Raw genomic sequence first — 23,297 nt, forward strand, 5'->3', positions numbered from 1 at the left:
CGTTTCTTCTACCGGAAAAGATTCACAATCAAGGACTTCGCAGAGGTGAAGGATTCCACCCTCGATGTTTTCTCGTTACCTTCTTCTGTTTGGGAATTAACTGATTACAAATTAGGTGCTTGTTTTTGTTAGTATTAGCAGGCTGCGCTCTTTGGTAAATATTTTTCTTCAGAGTTGGAAGTTGATTGTATCTTCGTGTTACTAAAATCGATGAGAAATAAATATAGTGTAGATGTGACTTCTCATTTCTTACCGATGCAAAATTTATTGAATATGTGGTGCCTCTAGTTAAAGCACATAAAACTTAAAGTAAAAAACGGCCGGCTTCTGGATCTAACTCTGAGGCACGGTGAATGGCTGGCCAGCAAACCCAAAGTAAAGGATTTAGATAAACGGTAAAAATAGTAGCATGATAGCATCCTTTATTATGGTAAAATGTGAAATGTCATTAAGGAGACAGGTACACGCTGAGATCCAAAGATTTGATTTTCCATTATTTGTAGCCCTTTGGCCAATTTCTATTCGGGTCGTTTTAAAATGTAACTTCGAACATGGAAGGTCCAAATTCCTAGACTAGGAAAAAAAATGACCAAAAACGATGCTTTGATTAGATTTTATGAGGAACTAAAGTAAAAAATGTTAGTGTTTTAAATTTGTGAAAAATTGGCGTGTTAAAATGAAAAATCTAACTTGTGTGTCGGATTTCGATAGCATTTTCTGTGGGATTATGGGGTTTTAACCATATAATGTAATGTGCTGGACGCCCAAAGTTATAACTTAAAAAGAAAAAAACATTGTTAAAATCCTGTATGTTGAGTCGGGTTTAAAAGGATCACAATTCAAAAGTCTTATTTCTCTGTCCCAAAATCTAATTTATATATCCAATATCAACACATTTTTGAAATTACAATAACATCTATGTAGTCAGATCTTTGAAAAAAAAAAGTGGAAGAGCCATGCCGCCGTAATATTGTTCTCCAAACTAAATCTAATTTTCATACAGCATGTGGATGCATCGGGCTGTGTAGAGTTCGGAGCATCCGCACGGCTGGAGGATTTCAGGTTTTATATATATATATATATATACTAATCATTCTAGAGTGGTAAAACTATATATGGAAAGATCTTTCACACCATGTTGGTTCACTTGATGGTTGTTGATGATATTCACTCCAAGTGACTTCCCCAGCAGATAATTGAAAATGAGAAAAAGCTTGAGACAAAAGAATTTAGGGCAATGAACACTAAACTTATGCAAATAATGCAACAATTATTCACTATAACAATGTTTTGACAACCTTTTGCTACAAATGCTTCAGTTGTGTTTGAGTTTCGTGGCCTTTGTTCTGGTGTTTGTCTTATCCTTCTTCCATTTCACCCTTTATCTTCTTCTTGGTGCTCCAGAAAATTAGTTACAAATGTGTCAAGTGGTGCAGCAGAGAATGCAGAAGAAGCAGTGTCGAGTATAAAGGAGGAGGTGAATGGACGAGAGGAGCAATACACAAGAAGGCTTAACAGCAAGTCAAAGAGTCTTAGACAGCCAAAGACGCCTTGAATGATACAATGAAAATACTCTTATACCAAATTGATGCAGGGAAACAGCTGCAGATAGTTCTAATACGAAATATGGTGTAGTGAATAGGACTTTTAGATCCTAAACTTTGCCGACAGCTGTAACTAAAAGGAAAAGAATGCAAATTTAAGAAGGTAACTGTTGAAAGTCAATCACATGAACAAGGCAATAAAGATTTCATCCAAGATTTCAAAAGCCGTTCCATATGTGTGCTTTAAGACGTTTTAAATAGGGAAAACAGTTTGCATACAAATGACTATTTTTTCTGTTTAAAGAGTTGTACTTTGTACTTGGAGGGAACATTTTTGAAACAGTTCTGAAATCTTAAATGAAATATTTCCTCTGTTATTTCTTTATTTTTAGTTATGGATGGAATGTAGAAGGAAATATTTCCCCAGCTAGTTTTTCGTTTTCTATTTTATTTCAGTTTTATTTTTCTGTCATTCACTTTCAGCAGTTATTTCTTTGAATTTCCTTTGTTTTTTCCCTTAGTTATAGCTGATGACAGAGTATAAGATCTGAAAATCTTATTCACCATGTTAGAGTTCTTTCTCTGCAATTTCACTCCATCGACGTGGTATCAGAGTATTTCCGTTGTATCAATGAAGAAAGACCAAAGGCGGAATGGCGCAACCAGGGAAGAGGAGTGGTGCCAGACTATTCCTAAATCCACCAAGTTTACTCTTAAAAATTCACTGGTTCACTCAAATTTTATAGATTATTTTATTCTATAAAAGATTTTGCCTACTTGATGGAAATACAAAGGGTTTTGTATACGTATATGAGTGTATCTAAGTTTAACTTTAATTCACTTTCACAGGTTTTGTTCTCATTGCCACTTTTCAACATTGTGCTTTAACGAAAGCATGGACCTGCTTTCATCACCTAGCATTCTATCAAGATTTTTCAGTACAAATATGAGTGCAGATGAGCCCACCCAGTAGCTGCAACTTTGTGAATGTGAGACAGTGCTAGGATAACACACTTTTCAGTTGGTGTCCTATTATCTGTTCAATGAAGTACCAACTAGGGGCCTGATCTACTTCTGAATAAGTTCTGAAACATAAATTATCCATCCCCTTTTGCAATTATAGCTTAAGGATCTCCTTTAGTTCTCATGCAGTTTCCCTGCAGAAGATTGAAATAGGAATGTTTCTTGTTGAAGACAATTTGTATGTAGAAATTGCTTTATACATTTTTTGTTCCTTTTTTCATTGTTATTATTGGTTTTTGGTGTAACTAGTGTGACACTTTTTCCTATACAGCTCAAAGATCTCTGTTCATTGTAGTCATCCTCAAAGTTTACTATTCAGACTGCATTGGGAGAGTAACATTACATATTGGAAGTGCTTGGAGGTTTTACTTGTCCACTCATTTTTAACAGCAAATTGAGGTAGTAACTGTGTCCCTGAATATATTTATAGTATTAGCATTAGGATTACAATTAAGTTTATGTTTTTCAAATGTCTAGTTACTGGATCTTTGATGCCTAGAGAAGGTGTTCATTCTCCATAATATTAGGCCTTGCATGAAATTGATATTCAGAATGTATATGCATTATTGTGGAACCAATGAATATAAACCCAAATTCTTGTGATCCCTTTAGTCCATGGTTCATGTTTGCCTGCTGTGACATTGTATGGAAGTTTAATTACGCCTACTAGTTAGATTAATGTACAAGACCACACTGTGTTCAAAGTTCAAACCTTAGGTACAAAATCTTTTGATTAACATTTACCCTGGCACGTGTGTACCCATGACCATGATAATTTTGATACTATAACTCAATCTCGTTCTTTACCTGTTCCTTTTTGAAGTTTTCTGTGTATTTTCTAAATGGTGCATGAATCATCCTCTTTCGAGGACATAATTTTTTTTCTTGGAACTAAACATCATTATGCTTTTGTAGGATGTGGAAGACATGAGGAACTGTAATGACAGCCTATTTTCTGCAGCTTCTGTATGGTACAGCCATTTCCCAGCACATGTTAAAGTGTGGTCAATCATTCCTTATCTCTTTGGTTACCATTAACCCCTCTAGTCCTTGGAAGGCCTGGTTGCCTCAAATGTTCTTCAGTACCGTAGAAAAGCTTTAGGGATGCATTTCTTAGGGCCACTTCTAGAGAGTTCGTGGCTGCCATGGTCTATTCTGGCCTCATCTACTGGAAGATGGGGCCACTTCTAGACAGTTTGTGGCCACCATGGTCGATGCTGGCCTCAGATACTGGAAGACGGTGCATTTTAATTCCACCTCGTTCCTCTTTTTTCCTTCTAGAATTAATCTCTCTGTATTTTTCCTGACAGCAGCCCCCTATGAGGGGGATAGAGAGTCGGAAAAGGAAAACAAAAAGGGGTTGGTGGAGTGAAGCAAGAGAGAGAGGAGACAGAGGTGTTGCAAGAAAATTTCGTGGAAAAAAAAGTTGTGTCCCTTTGGGGCCACCTTTTTTCCGTGGAAGTTTTTCCTGAATCCAAGTTGGATTCAAGAAAAAAGACAAGTGCATTGCCTGGAAAAAAAATGTAAAATTTAGGTAGACTGTTGGGCATCAAATACCCCTTATTCTCCAGTTTGATTTTCTTTTCTCCTTTGTCCATTTCTCCTCTCCTGTTCTGTCATCCTCTTCCCCTGGACAGAGATATATTGCTTCGTGTGGAGATGTTTGTGTCACTGGCTGGTTTGCCCATACTTCCCTATTCTGGTGGCTTCTGTTCTCTTCCACTCCATCTCCTATTTCACTGCCTTCGCTTCTCTTTATGAACCAAGCATTTTCTCCTTTTGCTTACTATGTCTTCTCATCAATTTTTTTTTTTTTAACAGAAAAAGTAAAAGAGACTTGAACCTCCCCAGTTGTCACATTGAAATTCTAAAACTTATTTTCATATGAACTTCCTCAAAAACATTTCATATTCACTCCTTTTCATCGTCAAGCTTTTGCAATGAGATTTAGGGATTTTACCCCCCTCCTTTGGCCTCAAACACACTTCTCTTAAACTGCACTTTTGAAACTGCCTTTGTTCTATCTTTTGTATTCATAAGTTCTATTTTGTATTCATAATTATCTATGGTTGCTATTTCTTGTTAGTCCTTAAGGGGCATGCTATTGTTCTGCACTCTTTAATTTAATAACATTCTCATTTTGTTCTCTCTCTCGCTCAAAATGTGAAGGCATCCATGGATAGCTTTTGAGTGAAACAAACGCACTTAAGAGGACACTTAATTGAGGTGGAAAATTTTATGACAGCCAAAGTAGTCAATGTACAATTATGTGATTGGTTCTTAGTGTCTCTGACCTGGTTCTCCACAGTGTTTGCGCTTGACAAGAAGGCTTCACTTTTGTGCTTTTGATTTTGCACATAAGTCTTCCAACGAAATTTAATTAAAATGTGAAATTTCCTACTTCTGTGTGTGTGGGCTCGAGAAGAAGGTGAAATTAGTTGCTGAGCAGAGCTCTTTTTGTGCTCTTTATGTTGCAGTTAATCGACAGCAAGTAGATTTGAATGATACAAGAAATTTTTCTGGATTCATACGTTGAAATGGTTACGTTTGAAATGGTAAGGAACAACAGATGTCTATTTCAGGTTTAAGTTTTGGACTTGTCTTTTTCTTCTTTTTTTCCCCTAATAAATAATTGAGTGCTAGAGGAAGGCATGTTGTGCTTAATAATTGATGTTGAATATTAGGTGTATAAGAAACTATGGGGTAATAACCATTTCTTTTTCATTTTCTTGATTTTTTTTTTTAAAGCAATTACCGTACTTTACAATTTGTTTTCATTAAATTGCATGCTTTTGCGCTACCTGACTTGATTTCTGGCTCTGCTACTGGAGAAGTACATTTGAGCATCATGTTACTAGTGGCTCTTTATAGTGAAGTGAACATTTTTTGCCAATTTGTCTATATTGTAGAGATGGACATCTGCATTCACCTGCTGTTCAAATGGGATTATTGAATAATGTGTTATGTTCATCATTGATGCATCTCATGCATTTTTCCAGTTAAAGATGTTGTAATGTATGCAAGATTGTTGCTGTCAACTTGGAATGGCAATATGGGAAGTAATTTTTGCTTGTCTTCCTTACGCGGTTTGTAAGTTGGCATTCCATCATTGTTGCTGGATTACATTCTCTTTTTTCTCATATCCAGTTATGTGCTCTTTAGTTACAGAACGTTTAGATTTGAATAACTTTGAGCAAATGATGATGTTTTTGTTTTATTCTTCACTTTGAACTGATTGGAGTCCCATCTCCATGCAGACAAATGAACATCTGATGCTCTTGTTTTTTTCTTCATTTTCAATTTGTGTACGTTTCTGGCTAGGCATTATTGTCTCACATCCTATATCAATTTGCAGTTCGCATTTCTATTTTTTCTTTCTCTTTTTCTTTCTTGTCATAACGCTCCTTCACATGAACAAATTGGAAAATCTGTGTGAGGTCTATCAATGAGGCAAGGTCTATCACCAGAGCGAGGTCTCATGAGCAGCTGTGAATTGTGAAACAGTTTGTGACAAAATTGGCTAGATGTATCACCCCCCTAATCCAACACATCCAAGAAACCCAGTGATGTCCTTTCCAAAATTGGCTAGCTGTGAATTATGGTATTTTTGTGTTTTCTCTAATGTTTTCACAAAAGGCCACTCCACATTACTGGTTTACAAGCTTTTCTTGGCTCAGTAAACTAGGAAGATTGCTGACTTGAAAGTTTTCTCTTTGCAGGGTTAGAGTTCCATGGCTTATGGGCGAAAATTTTCAGAAATGCAGCAACTGTGTCCAGGAAACGTGATCAAATTGAGACTGAATTTCATCATAACATTGAGACTTTCAGAGAAAAATTTCAAATGATATGGTGACACTTTGCTAACCGTTCGATGTTGTTTCTGCAATGCAAGTAGTTTGCAAAATGCTCTTAGCTTAGGAGCAGATAACCTAGAAGCATTTGTTACGTGCAGCACATGCCTTAAGTCAAAGCCCACACAGAACGTGGTTTTTCCTCCTAAGTCATTCAAACTGACAGCTGTAGACATGGTTAGTTCAGCCGAGCAACTCCTACATTGTCAGAAGAGGGGAGACACTGCAGAATTTGTGGTTATATTTTTGTTCCTTAGAAATTTGTTTCTGCTACATCAAATATTAGTAGGTCTGGAACTCCCTCAGCAACTTGGTTCAGCCGAGCAACTGATGTGGTAAGCAGAAGAGCTGTCAGAGTTTGTCGTTACATTTTTGTTCCTTAGAAATTTGTTTCTGCTAACATCAAATATTATTAGGTCTGGAACTCCCTCAGCAACTTGGTTCAGCCGAGCAACTGAAGAAGCCTACCTAAGCAGAAGAGGGAGAGATTTACACTGTCAGAATTTGTGGTTATATATATTTTTGTTCAGCCAAGTAGAAGCAGAAGCGAAAGATCCTCCAGCAAGAAGTCAAACAACGCACAAACAGCAACTTGGTTCAGCCAAACAACTGAAGAAGCAACCAAAGCAGAAGAGGAAGATTACAATGTCAGAATATTTTTGTTTCTTAGAAATTTGTTTCTGCTACATCAGACTATGTAGGTCTGGAACTCCTTCAATCAAGAGCACACTGACGAAAGAACCTCCAGCAAGAAAGTCAAACAACGCACAAAGGCACAAGATCTTCAACAGGGTGCAACACCCAAATTTCTTCAGTAAAGAGAAAATCGTGCACCAAGGCTCTGCTGTGAACAGCAGCAACATCCAGAAGCATGCGCATTAAGGCCTAAACAGGCACCGAGGCTAACCAAGATGAACGCACCAAAGGTGCACCAAGGCCCACCAATAGAGAAAAACAAAGTATATTGCTATATCGAATTTAAAGTAGCAGAACTCATTGGGGTCAGTGAATAAATTTTATTATGAAACTCATAAGCTCTTTCTCACAATCAAGATTTGATGCTATTTAATATATGCAGATATCCAAAAATGTCTTTTTCGAGGCACTTCTAATATGTCTTGATGATAAAGGTTGGCAAAGATTTTCATTTTGGACAAAAGATTGAGCCTTGAGCAAGAGATTTTTGAAGTGGTCAAGAGATTTTTGAAGTGGTCTACTCAACATTACAGTATTCATTTTAGACAAAGCTTGAGCACCCAGCGGTCCACAACCCGATAAAACATCAAGAGACTAGATAAACAACAAACCCCTTAATTGGCAAACAACTGGAGAACATTCTCCATACTACACCAAATTAAGGAACACAAATACGACAACCCAGGTGGATCACACACCTAATATCACGGTTGTCACAAAAACACACCTCTAGCTCTTGATCTGCCGAGTGACACCAAACCTCACCCTCCCGATCCAAACATACCAATAGATGCCCAAAATTATCTAGGATGAATACCGTAGAGAGAATAAATCACTTAAGACAATCTGCTGAGGCAATCTCAGTGACACTGCTGATCCTTTATCTTACCAAGAGCCAACAAACCTATATGGTGTCCACCGGCAGTGTTTGTGAAAAATTAATGTCCTCAACATTCAACCCCAAATGCATGTCATAGACGTGCATATCTTCCACCGACCACCTTGCGGAAGACATCGAAGGCGAAGGCACTGAGAGTCGGTGACAACGGCGTTCTTCACGGTAGAGCTCAAGTAAGTCTCAGACATGTTCATAAGAACTAATGGTCGAGATCTCCTCAGAGAGGGGGGTGTGTCAGAGGAAGGACGCAGTGACTACTGAGTGCACCAAAAAGGAATTGCTCCACAAAGAAACTCTCAAAGTGGCAGATTGGCGACGGCAGATCTAGCTCCTTGTTCATTAAAAACCAGAGATCCAAGGAATGGTGATGCATGGCAGATCGAGCCTTGCAACAAACACTCTTCAGAGAAGCAACATATTTTCGCAAAGGACAGCCTCAAGCTTCAGCAACCAGATGATATTCTCCAGTAAGAAACTCGGTTCCTCAATTTGATTAAAAGGAAACTGGATCCTGCAGAAACTGGCTCTGGTATTAGGAAACTTCAATTTCTGGAACTCTCAATAAGAGCACAATAACGAAAGATCCTCCAGCAAGAAGTCAAACAGGGCACCAAGGCACTTCAACGGAGTACAACACCCAAATTTCTTCAGTAAAGGGACAAAACCGTGCACAAGGCACAAATCCAAGCTGATAACAAAGCAATGAGCAACTTAAGAAATGGCACCAAGGCCCCAAACTCTGCTGTCAACAGCAGCAACAAACTTACGAAACAGGCACTAACGCCTAACCAGTAAACAGGCACAATGGCCCCAAACTCTGCTGTCTCTGTCAATAGCAGCAACAAACTTACGAAACAGGCACTAAGGCCTAACCAATGAACAGGCACAAAGGCCCCAAACTCTGCTGTAAACAGAAGCAACAAACTTACGAATCAGGCACTAAGGCCTAACCAATATACAGGCACAAAGGCCCCAAACTCTGCTGTCAACAGCAGCAACAAACTTACGAAACAGGCACAAAGGCCCCAAACTCCGCTGTCAACAGCAGCAACAAACTTACGGCACAAAGGCCTAACCAACAAACAGGCACAAAGGCCCCAAACTCTGCTGTCAACAGCAGCAACAAACTTACGGCACAAAGGCCTAACCAATAAACAGGCACGAAGGCCTAACCAAGAAGAACACACCACAAAGGGGCACCAAGGCCCAACAAGAGCCCCAAGGGCTGCCTCATTTAAGAATATGTCACGGGGTCTTTAAATAAGACGCTGAAGTGTCGTCGGACTCAACGGCTAGAATTGTACACAACGGCTAGAATTGTAGCCGTTGGGGACTCCAACATCTCTTGCAAAGGAATAGAGGATGAAATTAAAAGAAATTCAAAAGCTAAAAATACAAAAAGTCCTATATGTAGAATTGTCATATTAAGTGTAAGTTTGTACATAAACATGAAAGATGTGTGTTACTTACATATATATCCTAACTCCCGGCCATCAACCACAAAATATCAAGTCTGATAATAATTCGACCAAAATCAGTTTTAGAGTAATGCTTTTGGAATTCTTCTCAAAGCAGGGCCTGAAGGACAATGTCGCCAGCCTATCAGGCTACTTTAAATACAATGTGTATTTCTTTGAGGGGTGTGATGTCGCCAGTTGTTCTGGCAGGTTGGTGAAAGTCTGGCTCTTGTGGGTACTACTCTTCACAAACACTGAATGTGTGATAATCTGGTTCATGGGTATACCGTTCACAATCCAGGTTTTGAAGCAATCTTGAACCTCAAGGACACAAGGAAGGAAAATCAACAATAGCAAGCAAAAGATTTATTCTGTCGCTAAAAACAATAGCCAAGCAACCTGTCACCGCAAAGGTATATTTTGCATGGTTTTTAACTGTACAACATAAAAAATAGCCTCCAGCCAAGGTTTAGCTGGCTGATTTTAATATATATATATATATATATATATATATACACACAGACGCGTGTAGTGACTAGAAAAGAGTTACAATGGCGTCATTAGGGACGAATTATGGTGCCATAATAGTATATAGTTTTTAATAATGGTTTATGGTGTTCTCCAATGCAAATCTGCTGAGTTGTATCGGTCCCCTCTCTTTATTAGAGAAACCAATGCTGTATGTACATGAAAGAAAGAAAAAATGTACAGTTTGCCCTCCAAGCCAACAATTCTAGCCCTGAATGAATAAAAATGGACCTAAGTTAGGTTCCACGCATCAAATACACAGGACTTATGCTCTCCACAAACAACGGATATAACTTCCTCAAGGGTTGCAGTTTCTAAAATACAAATTCTTAACCAGTTGGCATATTGAAGTCATTCCCAGGCCTATGGAGTGTACTTAGGGATTGCACACTTGATGTCTCGAATCATACAAAACCTCTCTCCCTTCAAGAAACTCCATTCACTACTAAGCTTCAAAAAGTCTTATGCAGTCTAAGGCCAACCACTTTCCCATTTTCCCAAGTTCCCACCATTCCTGATGGCAGCAAAAACCAATCTCTGCACATCTTTAGATTCCATGCACACAAACTAGACTATCCAAGCGGCACTTTCAAAGGATGGCCGCAGATCTGGCCTATGCCCTGAACATAACCAGATCTCAATCTCTTCTTTCTTAGGCTCAGCCAATTGATCACATTGCCGATTATGGGTCTAACATCCTCCTACACCACTTTATAGAGAGCTTATTTTTGGATCACAATCATTTTTGAGTTTCCATATGTTTCAGATCATCATGGGAAAGGCTAAGCGCCAAACCTGCCTGACCCATCCCTGTCTGGATCATTTCCTCCACCACCAGCAAAAGAAATCTTTCAAAGAGGTGAAAGAGTCTATAGCCACGTGAACTTCCTTGATAACGTATTTCCACCTTCCATTGAGACTGGGCATTCAATGAACAAACGGGATGCCGTCTGACAGGCCGTGAAGCATAAAAGGCATATACTTGGAAAGTTAAATCCCATTCTTTGCTATCGTTCTTAAGTTCGAATACACCCTTCCAAATCTATATAGATTACCCATCTCTTGGAATGGCTCCATTCCGCCAGATGCAGTCCCTCAATTCTTCAATCTTTTTGCGCCTGATTGTATTGTATATATCTTTCCGCTCCGCAGTAAAACATTCTGCTGCTCTCACATTAGAACATTCAAGGAGAACCTAGTCTGAGACTCACTTCCTCATCAAACAACTTGACTGCATTACAAGCAGACTCTTTAAAGAACTTCCTGCACTAACGCAGATGTTCATTAACATCCACCAACTAAGCTATAATGCCATATCCCCAATTACCACTCCATGGTTTAACCGACTCCTCATTCCCAATCTTTCACCCAATTGAATGCCCAATCTTTTCCCAACTCCATAAAATATTCTTTCAACTCAAACAATCCTACAGTTTCCCTTTGCATGTCCACGAACTATCACAACTTTGGTACTGTTCTTTCATCAGATTTACCCATAAGTTTCATGAGAACGTCACTTTTAAGGCTGCCCAAATAATGTGTTTTGTTAGGATACACAAAATTCAGTAAACTATCTCCTCCAATTTCTTGAGCACAGAGAGTCTGCAAATCGATCAAGCGCAGCTTTCTACCACCCTCCTACTCTCCCCACAAGGGCTAACTCTTTCAATGTATACGATCACCGACTTGAGGAGTTCAAACTTTAAAGCACATTAGCCAAAAACTTGCAGTCTGATTAATAACAAATTTAGTCGAACATAGTCTGCGAATATATGATAGGAGTCTTCTTTTCCATCCTGCTAGTTTCTTCCTCACTTTTTCGTTCAGTGGCATACAATATCTCACCTTGATTTTGCCTTTAAATGGAGGGAGCCGAATAAAGAAGGGGAAGATCTGCTTTCTCCATCCAAGCATCTCCCTCACGTCTTCAATTTCTAACTCAGTCATCTTGAAAGGAACGAAACAGGACGTCGAAAGGCTTATTTTTAAGTTCAGCATATATCTCAAGTTCATTCATAACCGACTTCACTGTCTCAACCGACCTCCCGTTAGCGCAACAGCAAACATCAGACCATGTCATCTTCGAAGAATATAAAGGATTCTACACACAAGATGTAGTTGGAGAAATCTCACAATACTCACCATGCATCCCAAGATACATTTGAATCAATCTCTCATTCATTGCAAGCCACTGGAAAATAAAGTGGATAAATTCAATTAATCATTTAAGTGTGGCTAGAATTTGAGCAACATTATTGATAAAAAAAACACAAAGTTTAGTACTTTTTTTTTTCTAGGGAATTAAATCGTATTCATCATTTCTAAAAGCTACTATTGACCATACAATAGAATTAGATCTTTTTCCTCACTTCGGAAAGCTATTATTGTCCATATAATGGATGCATGGAGGAAAAGAAAATACACGCAAGCACACATGATTTCTCTTGAAACCCAAAATAGAAAAAAATCCAAATTTATAATTGGGGTAGCTCCGATTAAGAAACAAGACAAGCCACTCTTCAGTTAATTACTACAATGCCATATGGTAAGTTAGAAGTATAATGGGCCCAGGCCGAAGTTTGCTTGTTCTGCTGTGCTCATAAGAAGGGGCAGCATCTTCCTCTGCCAGCAAGGGCCGAGTCGAAAATTTTTCATGAAAAAAACCCAATTAAAGTTTTTAAATTTTGATAGGGATTGAAATATCATTTTTCAAAATTTATATATATAAGACATTTTTTCAAATTTATATGTAATTTTAAAAAAATGAGGGAGGGTTATCTGCCACCCTATTAAGACACAAGCTGATACGAGCCTTAGTCCGAGTAGGGCTAACCAAGGCCAAAGGCACGGCCACAGTGAGAGATCACGGCTCAATGGAATTAAACTTCGAGCCTAGAGAAAATACAGTGGGAGGTGCGGGAGGATATACAACGGCTCTAGGACATGAATGAACTAGATGAAGACCAGCAATTGGGGGAATCTGCGAGTTATGCCATGGTCCATTCTTGAGTTGTGTCGAAACCCAAGTCTCTAGAGTCGGTCTAGGACGAGTCTAGGGAGGTCTCTTGGCTGAATTGAGCTCAGCTCAATGAGGTTAAGGGATGTGTCAAGTCTGAAGTTTGGGTGGCAACCCGGACGAGGTCCCCACCTTGAGCTCACAAGGCTCAAGGGGTGTCTAGCTAGGACTTAGCCGTTTTTCACTTCTTGATTTGCTTTATTTGAGTTTGCGCCAATTCAGTTTTGGATTCAAACTTACCAAGGCGGGTTTTGCCTTGGATCCGTTTTGCTTTAGCATATTCTGGATTTGGATTTGGGCTGGTTCCATGCATGGGAACCAGATTTATGTACTCATGTATATAAGATTTTGATTCATGTGTAAACGCATGCAATTTTGAGAAATCAAGGTTATTTGATTCTTTGCTCTCTCTCTCTCCTCACTTCTCTCTCTTCTCGTGCCTCTCTCTCTCTCACGTTCTCTCCAATCTCTTCTCTTAAGACCAGCATGCGGGCCCTCTACTCCCCCTTCCCCCTCACGTCTTCCTCTCCTCTCCTTCCCAACTCCTCACTATCTCCCCTCTCTTTCATTTACATCAACTCTCGTTGAAGAAGAATGTGACGGCTTTCTCTTGGGTGAGCCACGGCCCTAGGAGTTATCATCGTCTTCATTTTCGCATCTGCCCAGCCACGTCTTGGGTGCAATATCTCTGCTACATCAGAGATATTAGAGGCCTAAGTTGAGCAAGGAGACTGGGTCTTCATCCAAGGAAGGGCAGCAAACTCATGGTTTCCTCATACAAGGTTAGTTCTTGGATTCCTAAGGTGAAAGCTAAGCAAGTACGTTGGTTTAGTTTGATCCAAGGTTTGACTTACAAGAAGATGAGAAGTCTCGAGTCACAGCCGAGATTCCCTTCTTCTCCACGGTTGAAACTTGATTTAAACCAAGTTTTACGTGTCTTAGAAGATCCTAGGCGTTGAGGCTTTCCTAGTTGAGAAATCACTCAAGGAAACGGCACAAGAAGAGTCGATCGATTCTAGCTTTCATCCACGGTCCATCTTTAGAATTTCGCCGGCAAAGTCAGAATTCCATCCTCAAGAAATCACGGTGAGACCATCTTGGACATGGGAATGGACCATATAAGGTGATTCCATGCAAAGAAAGAAGAAGATACACATTGGTTTCGCGAAGAACGGCCTAGGCGATAGCAAGCACCAAGTCATCGGGAACTTCTGGTTTTCCGGCGACCTCTGCCATAATCCGGGCCACATTTGGGGGATTCCGGTCATCATCACCCAAGGACCAAAGTGCCCTTCCTTGCCACGAAGTGAGACCATCATTTCTAAGGGTAATTCCATCCAAAAGTACTCCAAGGAGATACAACATGGAGAGGAGATTTTCTAGGCGAGAATTAAGGGGAAACTCCTACATTCTAGCTTCAAAAAGTGGTACCAGCTTCATCCTTACCCTTCTAAGTCTCTCCTAGCCCTTCATCCAGATCCTTAGGAGAAGATCTGACCCTTGATTTGCACGTGAGTTGGAAGAGAATCCCCACATTTGGAATCCTCATTCCACAAGGCGCCACCTCAACACATTTGACTACATTGGAGGAGCCGGTGCCACTAGTGCCCACATTTGGAGGGATTTGCTCTTTAGTTTAGGTGTTTCAATCATTAACCATCCTTAGATCCCAGCCACATCACATCCCACTTACCACCTTTGAATTTTCAGCCTTAGATCTAGAGGATTATCCTAGGTTCAAGTGTAGGAGTCCACCTTTTGATCCCACGTCGAACTCACGTGATCCCTAACCCTCCTTAGTTCCTCATTAGCTCTCTCATTTAAACCCAAGCCACTCGTTCAATCATCCTTGAACCTAACCACCAGTTCCTAATCATCATCCCACATTCCCTTGTCTTAATCCACCTCGTTCCCGACCTCACACCCTTAGATCACCTTCCCTTACACAGTAGCCGAAGCCGTCCAAGCCCCTATCGCTCCTAACCGGCCCTAAGCCAGCCACACTTAGGATAATTACCAAGCTCTACGGCCGAGCTTTCCTCTATTGACTGTAGTTAGGTAATTCCTCAGCTAAGACCATGCTGAATCCACCCATCCCCAGCCACAACTAGCATTTGGTGTGCACCCTTGGGCATTTCATCCACTCGCCCAAGCGAATTGAGGTTCCTATCACCAAGCAACCGTCAAAACCAGCAGCAGCAACCGAGTTGAAGAGAAGACATCATAGACTTTGCCGGCGATCTTCTCCAACTTGGCGTCTTACTTGGCGTTGCAGCACTTTCCACCTTGGTATCCCGATTTTCTCAGCTGCAACCTTACATCTGGAATTCATCCTCAGCAGCACCTACAGCAGATCATCAAAGAATTCCAAAAGATTCATCAAATGAACCCCGAGCAAGCCTTGGGGAGGTACTTTATTTAGACTAGTTAGATTTGCTATTTTCCTTGCATAGTTTTGAATCGCTTCCACATTTGTCCAGTATTCCTGTAGTTTTCCGGTGGCCTAGAGCCTAAGATCCAACTACAAGGAGTGTGTTTGGTCTGAGTCTAGCCTTAGTTTCTTCTTTGAGTTGTGTTTGTTCAATCTTTAGGCGTCTTTAGACCCGTGTGTAGGGCTGCACACGAGCCGAGTCGAGCTCGAGCTCGCCCAGCTCGAACTCGACTCGGCTCAAAATACTTGAGCTCGAACTCGAACTCGAACTCGAGTCGAGTTCCTAACACGAGCTCGAACTCGACTCGACTATACATAGTCAAGCTCGAGCTCGGCTCGTTTAACTCATTTAATGTTTAATTGTTTAATAGTCGAGCTCAACTCGTTTAACTCGTTTAGTCGAGCTTGACTCGTTTAACTCGTTTAACGTTTAAGAATTAAACCAATAGTCGAACTCGACTCGTTTAACTCGTTTACTGAATCAAATCAAACCAATTGTATTACTGCTAACAGTTTCATCAAAAAGATATATAAAACCACCTGGCATTAATTATGTTCAGATTGTCAACAATTTTTGGAATACATTATACATACAAGCAATGACTGTATCAAGTTCGAGATCTCAGCAAGAACAGTCTGAGGGGCATAGACGCATAGTGGAAAATTTCAAGTTCGTGATACATTATACATACAAGCAATGACTGCAAACATACAAGCAAAACAGAATGAATGGTGCCCATAGTAGCCATTGTTGTGTTCATTTTAAGAGTAATAGCATAAACAATCAGCGCCTAAACAGAAGTCACAAACGCTTGACAAAGCCAACCCAGTCCGTTTTTGGCCACTGATCTCCTGGAACCAAGTCCATTTCAATGGTTAAACCAAGTTTCCAAACAGCCCATCTCCACAAGAACTGCACACCAAATTAGCATCCACATCTATATGTCTCCATCAGAGATTCAGAATAACACAACCAGCAGAGACTTCTAAAATGCAACCTGTGAAAACACAGAAAAACCAAACCTATGTCAGTCAAAATGCTTACAAATTCATTGACACCAATAAAACTCGCACACACCTCTAAAAGGTTAACCACTCTTCCATAGCACGTTATTGACAGAAACCGTAGAAATTCACCGGAAAACAACCACAAACATAAAAGTACAAGGATAATTGTAAAACTATATGGCAAGTTATAAAAATTCCAATTCAAACTGTATAGCAAGCCAAAGCATCGTGGGACCAAAGACTGTAGGAGGCGACTAAGTCTGTCATGCTAGGATCACATCACAAGAGCAATTCATTTCTCGGTTACGGGATAAAATAAAAGATAAAAATAAAAAATATGGTGATGTACTCCTATACCTCGGATCCACCTAAATAGCAAATAGGAATCAATAAGCATGCAGAATTGGATAGTATGAATAAAAAGGATTGAAGAAAGATCATTCCTACATGAATCACATTCTTATCAGAAATGTAAACCAATATGGGGTTTATCGAAGACATGCAGACAATCCAACATTTATCGACCTTGATTTCATACCTCATTTGTATTTTGCATGGCTGATCAATCATTGCAGCCTGACCAATCAAAAGAATGAAGTTCAGAAAACAATAAAGGTTAAATTCAAACCAGTTGGACGGGTAAAGAATTTTGGCAACCTGTTACCGTGTTACGACATTTACATATGTGACTACTTGCATAAAACAAGATGGGTTCAACTGCTATGTACTTCCAGTCTTCCACCATTCACTAAGCAATAAGAACATCAAGAAGCAAAACTGAATGCAAATTGTGAATTCAGTACACAGTGTTCAGAATATTATCTAGAATTGAGGTGGCCCATCCTTTTGGAGCTCGTTAAAGGCTCGATTAACATACCCTTTTGAATCACATTAGATCAAATGAATAAAACCTGAAAGCAAATGAAGAAAGAAGTTTTCCATCTGAAACAGACACTAGAACAATAAGCAAATGAATAAAACCCGTACACAGAAAAAGATTAAGAAAAACTACAAGAGGCAACTGAAACAGACACTAGAATCACATTAGATCAAGAAAAAGAAGAAAACAAAACAACAAAAAAAAAGGCATTACCAAGAGGCAACTTGAATCATTCTAATGATATATATTCACTTGATTCATCCTCAACCTGAAAGAAATACATATAGTCAATTAACAAATGATTCACAAAATATTTAATGAATACAATTTATTCAAAATATACTTACTTGTGTTACAACTTCATGCATTGGATCACCATCATTCTTTACCCAATTACCCAAACAAACCAAAGCTTCAACTGTTTTTGGCACCAATGAACTACGACTATCATTAACAATTCGACCTCCTGTACTGAAAGCTCTTTCTGAAGCAACAGAAGTTATTGGAATTGACAACAAATCACGTGCCATTTGTGAAAGAATTCGATACTTAGATTCCTTATCCTTCCACCATTGCAAAAGATTGAAAGAAAAAGCATCACCATTATTATCATGCTTAATCAATCCGTCCTCCAAATATGTGTCTATCTCAGATTTGGTGACCTGAAAAGCAACATTCTCAGCTTTACCTAACAAGTTAAAAAATAGATCTATTCCACATTGTAGGGTGTCTTGACTCTCTCGACTTTGAATACTAGAGGAATTAGTTGAAGCAGTAGAAATATTGACATCCACTTCATTTCTTTGAATGTAACTTTGATATACATCTTGTAAAGATTGTTTTACCATTTGCATTTGTTCTTCCCTTTCTTCTCTTGATTGGTAAATTCTTGAAAAGACAAGTTCTGATAATGTGAGTTTCACGCGTGGATCTAATATGGATGCAATAATCATGATCAAGTTACAGGATTTCCAATATTTATCAAATTTGTCCTTCATTTTCACTGCCATTGCCTTCATAAACCCACCTTCACTTTCAACTTTTTCCTGCAATATTGCTTGAACTCTCCAAATTTCAAGAAAATATAAGTTTGTTGTTGCATAAGATGACCCAGAAAATAGGGTCGACACTGAATAAAAAACACGAAGAAAACCACATATCACTGCAATTTTTTCCCAATCCTCGGGTCCAAGCAACCATACCAAACCTGGGTCTTCCATGCTATATCTTGCAAAAGCATCTTTATATAAAAGAGCTCTTTCCAACATAAAATATGTTGAATTCCATCGAGTTGGTACATCTAACACTAACTTCTTTGACGTTGAAAGATCCAACTCTCTAGCTGCAGCTGCAAAACCATGGAGTCTTGAAGGTGAAACTTTGATATATTTAACTGCCTCTCTAATGCTAATGATTTCATCCTTAATGGCACTCAATCCATCTTGTACCATTATATTCAAAATATGTGCACAACATCGCACATGAAAAAATTTACCTCCATGATACAAGTTGATGCCGCTCTTTTCCATGTTTTCTTTTAATTTTCTGACAAGAACATCATTTGATGAAGCGTTGTCAACTGTAATAGATATTATTTTCTTTTTAATCTCCCACTCTGCAAGATGTTTAGCAATTACATTTGCTAAAACTAACCCAGTATGAGGTGGCTCAACTTCGGTAAAGTTAATGATACGTTGTTGCATCTTCCAATCTTTATCAATGAAATGTGCTGTTAATGCCAAATATCCAAGTTGTTGGTTTGATGTCCACATATCTGTAGTCAAAGCAATCTTCTCAACACCCTTGAAGACAAGAAGTAATTTCTTCTTTTCATCTTCATATAATTTCATGACATCTCTCTTAACTGTCGTTCTTGAAACTGGCACCCAATTAGGAAAACCAAGCCTAAGAATGAACCTAAACCAACAATTATCCACTATGGAAAAAGCATGTTCTCCGGTTGCCACTAGTTTTGCAATTAACTCTCTTATTGCTTGAGCATCAATGTTGGAACCAATTTCCATAAGCTTCTTCGTGACATCTGAAGTAGTCCCAGATTTAAAACTTAAAGTCGTTTGCTTTGTGTTAGCACAACGTGTCAAACATTTGTGTCTTCTCATTGATGATGTAGAGCCTCCTTCACTTATCGAAAATAGTGCACTGCAGTATTTACATTTTCCTTTTTTGATACAATTTATAACAACCTCGTCAAAATCATTCCATATTGTAGAAGTCTTTGACCTTGACCTTTTTGCACCACTTATACGTACTTCATGAGCATCTATTGAAACCCCTTCATAGTCAGGGTCTTGCGAATCTATAGGAGTTTCATTAGAGGAATGTACTCCATTTGGGACATCATCTGAACTCGGTCTCGAATCACATACTTGTTTGCCCTTATTAATGCTCGAGCTTCCTAAATTTGTCATTCTTCAAACTAGTAATTTTCCCTCCTGCTCAAGCTATTCTCCTATTTGAACATGAAAAGAAATTACTCATCAACAAGCATATTACCAGTTACGTCTAATCAAACAAGAAGATTGTTCAATCATCATAATGAGATACCTGAGGTGGGTAGACTAGAATCTCATTCTATTATGCTCACATGATCACAATCATGCAACATGGAAGAAAATGGTATGTTATTTGAAAGCATAAGACATGAACTGAAATATTTTGACAGACATATAAACTGAACTAGTGTGACTGTAAACAAGAATCTAAGTATATTTATAAAAGCAGCCGCAAAGCTTTTATTGGTTGGATCTCGACTCAAACTACATACCACATTAGCCTAGCAGACTTGGGAAATTTGCCCGTCCGGGATAATACAGTCTTGAGGTATCCACTATAACCAAAATAAAAACCAAACCTCAGAATTTTAAACATCATTCTAAAGACAAACTTTACAATTTACATGAAGACAATTTATAAATGAATTCAGAAAAATAATTAATTGAAATTGTTATAAATGACCATCTACCCAAAACAAAGAAAAAGGAACTTGAAACAAAAATGATGAACCAGTACCCTATATTACAAGGAAAATTTAATAACTCGCAAGTTCTCAATCAAATACCTATTGGAATTAGAAATGCAATAAAAAAATTGCAATTATGTTATTGTCAAAAGACTCAAAACCATTAAATCACTTCATGGTGGAAAGTCCTTCAACAATAGTGTCCATAAGCTGATGCTAATGGTTTTTGTGTTTCTAATATCTGGATTTATCTCATACACAAACTAGGAAGTTCAGTCAGGTTTGACTCTCCCTGATAAGGAAAGAGTTTCAAGTCAGCTAGCAGCCAAAGGCATGTGAACACATCTTAAGTTCACTGGCAGTCAAGTGCACACCCTAGGATGACAATTAGCAACGAGGGAATGGTTATAAGATCATCCGCAGTCCCTGCTAGCAGAGATAAAGATCATTGTGGAAAACCTCCCATTGCCTAAAAAAATCACGTGCATGCGCAAATGCACAAAGAAACAAGAAGGAAAGAAAAATCCAGTGAGGAGAACATCCAATCATAAAATTTAAATTGTATAAAGTTACAAAAAAAAATCTACTGAGTACATAAAATAAGTTCCAATAACAAAATATAAATTCCTCAAATAGCATGAACACTTCCCAACCCCAATTAAAAAGGGCATCAGATTTGCAACGAAAAACATGATTGAAATACCATCATATGCTACAAATTTGTAAGAGTTTTGAGGCCCTTTTCTGCAAAAAGAATATGGCATACTAATTCTTTCTATTTGTAAATAATCAAACTGCAGGTAACACAACAAAATCCATGACAGGAAAAACAATCAAGCAACAGTTTCACAGAGAGGGATAAAAACCAATGTCATGAATATCAACATTAGTTTTGAAATATCACATTAAAACACCCAAAACAAATAAACAAACACACTAAAAGAACATCAAGAACGATCAACTTAAAACCAACTTAAAACTATACGTTCCAACGTTATGCAAAATCGGTGCACATAAAAAATCTACCGGAACAGTGTAAGAGAAGTAAAATTCCGTGGGTTCACCTTTAACCTTGTTGCAGAAGGCTGATAGAGCACGACGTTGCGTGGGATAAGCTCGGGAGGGAGGCGCTCCTTCGCCTCCGCCTTTCCAAAGATGAAAGCGGCCACGGCGAGTACACTGACGCTGCCTCGCAGGGAAACCAAAGCACAGAGCACAGGCGGGCGGACTGCGGAGAAGAAGCACAGTGAAGCAGGGCGGGAGGCAGAACTTTAGTGACGAAACAGAAAACCCAAAAACAAGAGCAGAGGACTAGCATATTGAGGTAGCAACCGGAGAGAGAGAGAGAGCCCTACCGATTCACGGAATCAACCGGAGGAGCAAATACCCGCTCGCTGCCGGACTGTCGGATCCATCGAAGAGAACCGAAGAGGAAGATCGAGGGACGCCCTCTAAACTTGAATCTGCACTAGAGACGATGTGTTAACATTCAAATCAGTTGTTATACACTTAGATCACAAATGTGTTAGGAATCCAACAAGAAATGGGGTAAAAAACAGATGAAATCGAAGGCGGAGCAGCCGGCTGACCTTGAAGGCTGAAGTGGCCCACGGACACGGCCCGCGGACGACTGGTTCGGTGGTTCCTCCTGCAGACGTCGGAGAATCCCGGACGAGAGAACTAGAGAAGAGAAGAGTTGATGAAGTCGGAGAGATCGAGGGGCGACTGGCAAGAGAGGGAGAGTCGGAGAGAGCGAAAACTTCAAAAGAGAGGGAGAAGTGAGATTCGAGAACGAAAATGAAATGAGGAAACCCTAAACCGCGTCCCGCTTTGACGCTTTTTCATCTGAACCGGTTTTAAAAAAACCGGTTCACTAAATAATCGAGCCGATTCGAGCTTTAACGAGTTCACTTACATGAACTCGAACTCGACTCGATTAATTAAACGAGTCGGCTCATCAACTCGAGCTCGACTCGTTTAACTAAATAAGCGGCTCGTTTAAACATACGAGTCGAGTTAAACGAGTCGAGTTCGAGTAGCTCGACTCGTTGAACAGCCCTACCCGTGTGGACCCTCTACGAGGATCTTGGGTGTAGGATCGACCCTAAGAATCGGGAACTCGCCTATATTGGGGTTAGGTCCTACCACAAGCTGTCTTGTCTTCTTGTATTAAGGGGAGACATGAAGGATCAGCCCCCAAGCTCCTATGACATGCACAAGCTCAGCCTCCTCATAACACATAACCTGCCTCTCATCTTTGGGGTGCAGGCTGTCCATTCTGACCTCATAACATATACTCTGCCTCGAGTAAAAGTGGGAAAGTTCCGTTGACTATTTAAAAAAAAAAAAAAAGTTAAGGAGTTGACGTTAGAGTGAAGAAATATTGCTTTTTTTTTTTTTTTAGATTTTCCTTTATGGTCGGGCCTGTCTTTTGCATAATATTGAGGAACATAAAAAATCAATGAAAAACTAATGCCATTTTTTAAAGTTTGTAAGAAAATTTTGTAAAAATGCTGCTATCCAGAAATCTATCAAGCTATCACAGCTTATTTTGCCGTGAGTCCAAATTCAGTGCTGAATTATGGATGGCAACAATCTCAATCACGTCTGAAAGAAAGAGATCCAGTGCTTTCATATGGAGCTTCCATTAAAATTGTGGTCCATAAAATTCCACAAGTCATGTTTTATATATATATATATATATATATATATATATATATATATAAAATATATATCTTGCAGGGTGAGTGGTTCATCTCCACCGCTCGGAAAAAAGGCAACTGCTTTCACCCCCAATGTTTACAGAGCCAGCGTCGAGACCTATAACAATATAAAAGGATGAGCACAGTGGATCGTGACTGCAACTTCGGAGTATCATGTTTTATACTTAGTTAATGCAAAATGTTACCTTCAAATGCAAAAAAATCCCTTTGGTTATCATCATTATTATATTATTTTATCTGACCTCTCAGTTGGCTCCCCTAC

The 23,297-nt window shown here is 39.2% G+C and overlaps 1 protein-coding gene across 1 annotated transcript in view; it reads left to right on the forward strand.

The window, feature by feature from the left end:
- Window positions 1–8,956, forward strand: part of LOC116266724 (uncharacterized) — a 41,294-nt gene extending 32,338 nt beyond the window's left edge. The window contains exons 2-4 of the mRNA XM_031648034.2: window positions 6,287–6,416; window positions 6,520–6,753; window positions 6,835–8,956. Coding sequence (XP_031503894.1) covers window positions 6,287–6,416; window positions 6,520–6,753; window positions 6,835–7,300 — 830 coding nt within the window. The 3' untranslated portion in view covers window positions 7,301–8,956. The remainder of the gene's footprint in view (window positions 1–6,286; window positions 6,417–6,519; window positions 6,754–6,834) is intronic.
- The last annotated feature ends 14,341 nt before the right edge of the window (window positions 8,957–23,297 follow it).

This window comes from Nymphaea colorata, chromosome 13 (genome assembly GCF_008831285.2).
Source record: "Nymphaea colorata isolate Beijing-Zhang1983 chromosome 13, ASM883128v2, whole genome shotgun sequence".
Classification (NCBI taxonomy): Eukaryota; Viridiplantae; Streptophyta; class Magnoliopsida; order Nymphaeales; family Nymphaeaceae; genus Nymphaea; species Nymphaea colorata.